The following is a 10694-nucleotide window of genomic DNA, read 5'->3' on the forward strand; positions in this document are numbered from 1 at the left end:
AAGGAAGGAAGGAAGGAAGGAAGGAAGGAAGGAAGGAAGGAAGGAAGAGGGGAAGGGGCACGCAGCCAGTGCCAAGAAAGATTATATGTAAAGAAGAGTAATGGGATGTTCAGATGAAAATACTAGTTATATGCGAGTAATATTTAATGTGGCTAAAATAAAATTGTCGCTAAATATACAACAATCAAAACTAACACAACCAAACAAGAATTCTGAGTGACTTAAAACAAATTTCCTGAACTTGATAAAGGGTGTTGCCTATGGAAAACAGCTAAAAATAGAATGGTAAAAAACCAGAAGCCTCTTGGCAAATAAAACAGGACAAGGGTGCTGTGTGCACTTGCCAATTCTATCTTGCAGAGGTGTAAAGAAGAGATACACAACAGTTAGGAAAAAATTAACATCACTCCACTTAAAGATTAAAGCACAAGTGACAAAAAAAATGTATTCCTGGTATAGTAGTGCATAACAAAGAGCTGGTGAATACTTGAATACTTATCAGAAGCCTGAAAGAAAGGGGCCTCAAGATTTCCGTCAAAACAAATACACAGAGGGACGGACACCTGCAGTCACGGGCGAGAGCACGAGTCCACGCATGCATGCACACACAGGAACCAGCAAAATGACTCAGCACAAACCTAATAACCCCAGAACCTACATAAAGGGGGATGGAAGCAACTCCACAAAGTTGTCCTCTGATCTCCATTTCCAGTGCCCTCCCCCATCATATACATATGCACACACACAAGTAAAAAGGAAACAAAATGGTAAATATCTAAGGAAGTATGTTTAACATGACTTAAACATTAAACAATAAATAATAGACCAAATCTTCATGTTACTCTATTGATCGGCATTTTTTTTTTTAATCTGTAAAGGTAAAAGTACATTCTTTTAGAGGAAAAAAATATATACTTGGAAAAAAAGAAAATCATCACAGACTAAGTATTATTTAAAGTCCATTCACTTCTTTCTCTGTAATACAGGATAGAGAACACACAAGTAAGAATTCCTTCTCAACTGGGCACGGTGGCGCACACCTTTAATCCCAGGGCTCTGGGACACAGAGGCAGGAGGATGTCTGTGGATTTGAGCTTGATCTACAAAGTAAGTACAGGACAGCAAGGGCTCTTGTTAGACAGAGGAACCCTGTCTGGAATCGGGGGTGAAAGATTCTCTCTCTGCTAAAACCTACATTAATAATATTAGTCTAATGACACTTATTTACCTGCAGAGGAACAAAACAGTTTTCCCATCAAATGCAGCCAAGTGTTTCCTTAGTGCAGAGTGGCATGAAAGGTCTTTGTGACAGTTCATCAACATTACTATCTCTCTATGATGTCTACTCAAGCATTCCTAAGCTTCAAAGTCTAATATTAGAGAAATTAAGGAATATGTATAAATACACCTATGTAAACTGAAAAGAAGGACTAGTAAGCTTCTTCAGCTTTTATACTTAAAAAACAAAAAACAAAAAACAAAAAAAAAAAAAACTGTAAAAGGTTTTATGTTTTACTCTCAAGAAAAGCTTTGCCCCTTTTTTTCTATTATTACTGTGTCTATTGCCTACACTGGTTCATTATCTAAAATCTCTGCAAGTACAGGCCATGTAGGAAAGAGAAAGTTACACTTAGAGGCTGGTGAAACTCCACAGCAGAACACTTCTCTACCATGCATAAGGCCTTGAGTTCAATTCCCAGCATTGCACCAACAGAACAAAATGCTATGAATAAATGAATTTGCTTATAAGCAACACTTCTGAGTTTCCCACGTCAACCACCTTTACCCTCAAAGCAATGAGGCTCACTTATATCTGCTCACTATGTCACCTGTCTCATTTACCATCTTCTGTAAACATGACATTATAACCTATGCGTAATGCCAGTCTGTTACAAATTAAACACAAACAAAAACTCAAAAAATTCGAAAACTTGTAACAGAAAATTGCTTAAATCACAGTCTAAAGTAAATGAGCTTATTAACAAACAAACAAACAAACAAAAAGTCAATAACGATGACATCATACTGGAAAGAGACATTTTCAAGGCCAGCAAGATGGCTCAGCATGTAAAAGCACTCACCACCATACTAGACAACCTGATTCAATACAGGGAATTTGTGGTAGAAGAGAACGGGTTCTCCAAAATATACACATGTGCGGGCACACACAAATGAATAAATGGAATTTAGAAAATTAATGCAAAAGAATTACAGGGGAATTGAAGAAATCCTAGCACAGTCTGCAATAATGACCTCCATTGTAATGACATTGGTAAAGTGAAGAATGATAGAATTTGCCTTTTCTGCTGTATGTAGTAATTACTAATGCATTTGTATCAGTAAGAAAGATCTCAAAAGTAGACTATTTGCAAACATAAGACTTTCAGAAACATAAAAGAGACAATAAAAGCCAAGCTGACGACTACACTAACCTACCACCCTTCCACAGGCGGTCTAGAGTTTTTCCTAAAGGGCTGAACACCTGACCACCTCTCAGAAGCACTAGACTTCATCTACATAGACAGACCATAAATCCCAACTTTCAACTGAGCTTCTTGACAAAAGGCAACTTTTGTGATAAATGAACCACCAGAGAAGATTCTAATAAAACTTACCATTGTGTATTGCATTCAGCAACTCTGAGAAAGCTTTTAAGTAAGGAAAACAGGATGTAAGGTTAAGATCATTCTCAAACACACAAAAGAAATACACAGGCAATGACTGAATCAGTTTAACAAAATCTCAGTATGTCAATCAGATATAGTGCTTGCATTATTAAACTGAAAGGCCTTTTTACTTTTCCATAGTACAACTCCCTAAATAATGTACTTCATTTACTAACACATTGCCTAGTAAACTGAGATAATGTTTTAGTATAATAATATATTTTTGAAAACTGCTTTTTGTAAAAAAGGTATCAACATAGTCTCTTCAGTCATCTACAAAGTATCTCACTAAAAGCGAGTCTCCACGGAATGTATTAATCAGCCTTACACCACAATCAAAAGTTATTATAAAACAAAATCTCCTATCTTCTAACCCTAATCAAACATTTATTTGCACTTCCTAAGCTTCAACACGTACAGAAGTCCAAACATAAAGCTACCTAATGCTAATTACAAATACTGAAAAATTATATTTACAGTAAGGCTAATTAATGGCATACAAATACTGAAAATAGCAGGTCACCAAGAGCGTACCATACTAAAAGACCAATAATAATTAAAATTGGCAATTATTTGACTATAACACCAATCCTAAACAAAGCAGTATGCAAAGGCATTGTTGTAAGAGAAAAGAAATCTACACTATAAAAACCTAATGCATTTTGGAAAATAAAATTTAGACCTTCAAAGGTGGTAAACATTAATACATTAGAAAAGGCACTGAGCTAAGGGTCAGAAAGCCCAGGTTACCAACCCAGTTGGACAACTTACTAGTTGTTGGACAAGCTCCATCATGCCGATACTGCATGGAAATTTCTGTAGAAAAAGGGGAAAGGGAAATTAACAAAGCAATTGCTATAGACTTAAGGATGAAAAAAGAAACAAATCAGAAAAATATGGGAAATTCATGACAAAGTTCATTTGAGAAGACAAAACAGACCTGAAAGAACAAAACGTATACGCTAGTATTTGGCACATAAGGGGCAGAAAAACTACACTATATTATATATTTATTTATTTAATAGGCTAATCCAAGAATACAAATGTTTATGTGTAAAGAGTAAGAAACAGACATAAGTGCTTACATATCAATGTCCATTAACAGTATCGGAGAATAGATGGCTCTTCGATGACCACCTTAATTAACATCAACTAGCATCACCTGGAAAGAAAGTCTCAACAATGGATTATCTACACTTGCTTAGCCTGTGAGCATGTCTGTGGGATTGTCTTAACTGAAACTGTTAAGCTGTCTCTGCATACCACCATTCCCTAAGAGAGGAGCCCTGAACTGTGTGTAAGTTGGAGAAATTAAGCTAAACACAAACAGCAAGAATACTTTCATTTCTCTCTGCTCTGACTAAAGTTCCTGCTTAAATTCCCCAAAATGCTAAATCTATAACCTGGAACTGTAAGCTGAAACAAGCTCCTTTCTTCCCTTAAGTTGCTTTTTTACAGGCACGATATAAAGAATTACTTAGAAAGAAAGCTTTGATCACTGGCAATCTTTCATTTTGGTAGAAACTAGAAATGGAGGGATAAAAACGAAACAACAAAACTATTTGCTCCGGAGTGGTCTGTTCATTTCAAGAATGTGCCTCTACGCCCATCACCAACGTGTCTGTCCACACTCTTCTGCAGCGTCGCCACTACATAATTCCAGCACTGAAGTAGATTTCCGAGTATCTTATTTTACAAATGGTGTACCACCATTATATCCATGATGCTGAGGGTTCTATCTTTAAAAACAGGACACTGTATGTTTTGGAAGGACAGAAGATGCTACAATAAAGAGTGCTAACCCACCAACTTCTTGTCACATTTAGGTGTGAGTACGCCATCCTATGCATGTGTCAGGGGGTAGAAGGACGATGTTGCGGCTGTCTCTTCAAGACCCACCTTTACACGAGTGCCAGGAGCAAGCTCAGCTCATCAGCTCTACAAGCCAAGTGACTTTCCTTGCGAAGTGACCTCACCTCTCTCCTCCTTCTTTTTAAGGTGGGAGGGAGGGGTGTGCGTGCACACATGTTTGTGTGTGTTTGGGTACATGGACATGTGTGAAGGTTAGGGAGTAACCTTCCATCTTGCTGGAGACAGGATCTCTAGCTGTCCACTGCTGTGTACAATAGGCTACCTGGCCTTTGAACTTATGCAAATTGCTGGTCTTCCTCCCGCCTTGCTAAAGGTGAACTGGAATCACAGATGTACCCTATCACATGCTGCTTTACCTGGCATTCTAGGGATCCCAATTCTGCTCATGTTCACAAAATATATACCTGACCCACGGAGATCATCTCCCCAGCACTGTAAATCATGGCTTCATGTACAATGTGGTAGCAATACAGAAGAAAAACACAAGACTCAATCATTCTAAGTACTAATATTCAGTGTTTCAAAAGATCAGGTATCAGAGCTGGAAAGAAGGCTCAGTGGTTAGGAGCACTCGCTACTCTTGCAGAGAAGATGTGAGTTCAGTTCCAAGCAATGAAATGGCAGCTCACAACTTCCTATAACTGCAATTCCAGGAGATCCACTGTCCTCTTCTGGCTTCTGTAGACACAGGAACAAATGTGGTGTGTGTGTGTGTAAATACACACAATTTTTATACATACACACACACACCACAAACATGCAGACAAAAACACTGACACACATAAAATAAATTTGAGAGAGAAGCTCACACCTAAAAGTTTATCTATAGGAAATAATGAATCAGTATCTTAAGACTGACATGGTGGCACATCCTAAAACTTAGGCTGATGAGACAGAAGACTCTTGACTTCCAGGAGAGCCTCAGCTAAGACAACAAAATCAAATAGACTTAATTGGCACAGGCCTATCTAACGAAAATAGCTAAAAATCATAAATCCAACACAGCACAGCTGCTTGACAAAGCTCCAGCAAAGCTGAGCCCAGTGATCTGCTGTGGTGCAGTCCCCTCTTCTGACCTCGATCTCTACGAGTTACATGCTTGGTGGTCTTTTATTATTTGTACAACTTGGGATATTGGATAGTTGGAAATTTTCTCATGAATTAGTTTTGTCCTCTCCCATGAGTAACTGCCTCTAAGCCTCCCCAGGAATGCTCTGACCACACCACCCCTCCCGCTTTTAGGGAGACATGCTCATCTGGCCCTTCCTGAAGGTCTTCCTTACAGCCTCCTTACCCTGGAGGCTGTGAAGTAAGTAAATATCCCAGAGACCTCCTTATGGGGCTCTGACTCAAAGGTACTCTTGGCACATCTGCTCCTGCACTTACCCATGAACAGGATAATTGGAACAAGGTAAACTTAAAAAGGTAAACAATATCCGATAGGATGGAGAAGTTGGCAGCAGATTAAGTTAAAGCCCTCTTCATAATACTGATGGACAATGAATGGTATGGATAAATGATAAAAGACCTCTCTTTCTTAGAAAAAGTTAACTCATACAGGACCACTAGGGTGTCCTATAACCAAGAAACAAAAATACCAAGATTAGATATATACCTAAGTTCTACAAATACATAAAATAGAAACATTATGTTATGGCAGAAATTGGATCATAACTGCAGCAACTTTGGCCTTAAGACTTTCCCTGGTCTAATGACAATTAGCACTCTGACTATTAAAAGTTGATAATACACCACTTGGGACATGACAATCTGCCTAGGCTGTCTTGGAGATTTCTGTATAGTACCCTTGAAACTGCAGTAACTACCAGCCTGAGAACAGGCTGTGTGCTTTGGTAAAATATGCCCTCGAAAGTACAATATTGTTAAAAGTTGGTTTGTGGGGTTGATGAGGGAAAATGATTGAAGATAATTCTAGTCTGTATGGTTTATCAATAATTACTAAACTTATGACCAAGCAGAAGTTAAAACAGGTGTCTGGGAACAAAAATGATATGATCTATGTTTTGGAACATGTATCTATCTCTGCCTACTAAGTTCTGTAAAAATAAAGAAGTAGCCTGCCTGCTAGTCAGTCAGGAAGTGAACCCCCACCTCACCCCAATTGCTGGTGCCTGATTCCTCTCTCACCGACTCTTATCTCCCCTGGCCATAGCCAGGGCTGGGGCCCAGCACATAATTCTAACAGCAATAGCAACAGCAATTATCGTACCTGCAGTATTCATAAGTACTTTTCAGTGCTCTCAAAACACAAGACGGTACTGTTACTATAGGATGAATGAGGCTACTCATTTTTCTTTTCCATTAAAGACATTTTCAAATTATAATAAATTATAAAGACTAAGTCCAGAATGTCCTATTTCTTCACCCTGAACCTCACCCTAAAGAACTCCATCTGCTCCTGCTCTACACAATCAGTATTATCTCCAACTGTGACTCAAACAGAAGCTTATTTTTTCTATTAAATTTATCCCTTAAAAATATATTTACTCCCTTTTCTGCAAATATTGTTCATCTTCTTATTCCAAAGTACAACTTAATCTCTCCTTAGTCTTTTCCAACTTAATACAAAACTTTACAATGATATGTCTTGTATCGTACCCTGACCATAAGCACTTAAAAGGCACGTACAATTACACGGGATACTATTCCCACAAGACATCACTCAGTGCTTACTACTGTGTTAACTCCACTTTTAAAAGGCAATGTGTCAAGTACTGTTCAAAGCACTGTGCTGGTCACTGAGACACAGTGACCAAAAATGAGAAACACATGCTTAATCTCACCACGCTGCAACGGCACTTGTTCATGTCTAACCAGGGCTGCAAAGATCATACTATCATTACTAATGTATCAACCTATTATTTAAAAAAAAAAAAAAAAGGATAGAAAGAAAGGGAGAAAGGGAAAGAAAAAGGAAGGAGAAGGGAAAGTAAAGGAAAAGGAACAACAATTTTTGAAGCAGGGTCTCAACTCTACACCCCTTGACTGACAGAACAGGAAGGAACTTCCAGTATGGGCCAGGCTGCCCTTGAACACACAGAAGATCCAGCACCTGCCTCTGTCTCCCCAACTCTGGGGTTCAGGGCAAGGGCCGCCATACCTAGCTTCTTCCTACTTCATTACTTCGTTAGGGGCAGGGGGATGACTCATAGAAAATAAATGACTTCTGAATTTAAAATTTAGCCTGATGGAAAAGACTTTTTTATATCAGATTGGTGCTGTCATTTGTTTAAATTTTCTCATGAATTCCACTGCTAAAAGATTGATTGACATTTACAATACCTGTTGAATTTTATAATAAAATTGTTCTCAGATCAAGAATTCAGCTTCAGTACTTAGAACTTACTTTCTTATCCTAGTAATAATATTTAACCCTTAAGTGCTTAATACAGTGTGACACATCAGCCCTTGCCAATTTACCAAGCTTCTACAGCACTCTTCACTCCCATGTTTGTCAGTAAGAAAATACTGTTTCTAGTTATGAAACTTTTATTAGAAATTTATAAAATGAATTATCTCAGCTTTAAGTAAAAACAGTTTTATTTTATAATTTTAGCTATTTTAATACAACTTAAAATGTATTTGCACATTAAAACTTTACATAATTTACTGAGTTGAAACTACAGTGGCAGGGTTGGAGAGGTGGCTCAGTGGTTAAGAGCACTGTTGCTGACTGCTGTTCCAAAGGACGCAGGTTCAAAGCCCAGCACTCACATGCCAGTTCACAACTGTCTGTAACTCCAGTTCCGGGAGATCTGACAGTCTCACACAGACATACATGAAGACGGAAGACCAATATAAATAAAATAAATAATAATAATAATAAAAGTACAGAATCTTCTAATGGGAATTCCCTCTAGAAAATTATGTCTATGTAATAGTAAAAGAAATATGAATTAAGTTTTGCACTACAACTAATGCACCACAAACTCTCTGAAAAATAAAAAAATAAGAATTTTTTTTCTAGCTCTATTTCCAAATTACAGGATTCAGTGAAGATCAACACAAAAAACAAAATTAAGCTTTATGTTCTCAGCCAGGTACTCAGTTAATTATTATAACTTTTGCTAAAAATAGTATTAACCCAATTTTGTATGGGTAAAAAAATTAAATTTGCCTTCTGTGGCAAAAGGGTAAGGCTGATTGCTAGGCCCTTATGGTCTCAAAGGAAACATAAATAGAAAAACATTTATTCAAATGTGCCAAATATTTAAATCTTTTTAATGAACTCTGTTCCCACTGTAATTTACTTTTCCCACCTCCTCAAACACTGGTTTTCAACCAGAGGCAACTGTGGCCTCCTGGGGACATCTAACAATGTCTGGAGACATTTTTATTAAGGGGGTAGTGCTGCTGGCAGCTAATGGGAAGGGGCTGGGAATTCTGGTCAGCATCCTGTAAAAGATAAGTACTGAGCACAAACATTTCCCCAGCCAGCACGCCCATAACACCAAGCCCACTGAAGTGGGGCTCATCTGCAAACCGCACCAGCACCAAAGTGATCTACGAGAAACAAACAGTTCTAGGCTGCAGGATCTGGGGCATTTTGTTTACTCTCAAGCCCCAGTTTTATCAGCTCTTTATAAAACTACTGCTAAATGATATAAATAACAATGCTCCTAATGAAACCTAACATTTACAGTTACTGTTTTCATGTATGATTTTATGAAAACACATGTGTTCTTTCTCGGAACAGTCACTGTTACTTCTGTTTACTGAAGCTAATACACAAACCATTCAAAGAATTTGTTTATCTTGCACTTACAAAGTATACAATATAAAAATATAATGAACAAGCTGGGCGCAGTGGCGCACACCTGTAATCCCAGCACTCTATGAGGCAGAGGCAGAGGCAGAGGCAGGCAGATCTCTGTGAGTTCAAAGCTAGCCTGGTCTACAAAGTAAGTCCAGAACAGCCAAGGCTACACAGAGAAACCCTGTCTCAAAAAACCAATATACGTGTGTGTGTGTATAATATACATAAAACTTGTTTTTCAGTTGTCTTTATTTCTTCCTTCTCTTCTTATGAACGAATAAAACTCTTATTATCCATAACAGTATATCTTAACTCAATCTCATTTCAACCATACAAAATCCAAAGCTACAAAAGCAGTAAATTTACAGCAAAGATTTATTGAAAGCCATTTAACTCATTTTCAACAGACAAATGATACCAAACTTTTACAGGCTGGTGCTGGAGAGATGTCATGGGAGTTCTGAGCATCTGCTGCTTTTCCAAAGGACCTGGGATGGCTCAGCTCCCAGCAATCTCAACACATGGCTCACAGCACCTTGTTAACCTTATCGAGGAGACCCAATGCCCTCTCTGACCTCCATGAGCACCCATGTGTCATCACACAGACACATAAATTAAAACAAATACAAAGCTTAAAAAACAAAAACCTGAGGCAGTGTGATGGTGCATGCCTTTAATTCAAGCGTACATAGGACAGAGATAAGCAGAAGTCTGTGAGTTCTAAGCCCATCTGATCTATATAGCAAGTTCTAAGCCAGCCAGAGCTACTTAGTAACATCCTACAGGACTCAAGTATAATTCCCAGCACCCACAGCAGTTTGCAGTCTGTAACTCCAGTTCCAGGGGGTCCTACACATACTTTGGATCTCTGAGGGCATTAGCAGTACATAACAGAAGTATAGATATACACTTCCAATTTTTTTTTTTTAAAGAATTAAAAATCTGTAGCACAAATGACAGGGTATGCAGAAGCCTATCAGTGACAAAAGCACCACAAATAAGCTAATTTACACTGTCATGAAAGTGATGAAGAGGTATGGTGAAGCACACCTGTAATCTCGGCACCAAAAATTGAGGAGCAGCTTCAGGTCTACCTGTGCCAGGTAAGTCACTTCTAGACAAGTCTGGGACACTATTTCAAAATTAAAAACAAAAAGCACTTTCAAATCCATTCAATCAACTCTCACTTCAGGTTAAAAAAAAAAAAAAAGGTAAAAATCACTAAATGCATTTAAAACAAATTTTAAACCTTGTCACTTGACATAAAATGCATATGACAAATCCTAAATTTGTCACTTTAACGAGGGGAGGGAAGAGGAGGGGAGGGAGGAGGGAAGGAAGGAAGGAAGGAAGGAAGGAAGGAAGGAAGGAAGGAAGGA

The 10694-nt window shown here is 38.2% G+C and overlaps 1 protein-coding gene across 6 annotated transcripts in view; it reads right to left on the bottom strand.

Moving 5' to 3' along the window:
• Mllt10 (MLLT10 histone lysine methyltransferase DOT1L cofactor) overlaps positions 1-10694 on the bottom strand; it is a 138437-nt gene that overhangs the window by 34372 nt on the left and 93371 nt on the right. For 5 of the 6 annotated variants that reach the window (XM_055593711.1, XM_055593713.1, XM_055593710.1 and 2 more), the window contains 2 exons: positions 3438-3482; positions 2616-2648 (listed from right to left, as the gene is read on the bottom strand). In XM_055593711.1, coding sequence (XP_055449686.1) covers positions 2616-2648; positions 3438-3482 — 78 coding nt within the window. The remainder of the gene's footprint in view (positions 1-2615; positions 2649-3437; positions 3483-10694) is intronic. The other variant, XM_055593712.1, reaches the window with a different exon arrangement.

This window comes from Psammomys obesus, unplaced genomic scaffold (assembly GCF_907164565.1).
Source record: "Psammomys obesus unplaced genomic scaffold, mPsaObe1.curated_primary_1811, whole genome shotgun sequence".
NCBI classification, from domain to species: domain Eukaryota; kingdom Metazoa; phylum Chordata; class Mammalia; order Rodentia; family Muridae; genus Psammomys; species Psammomys obesus.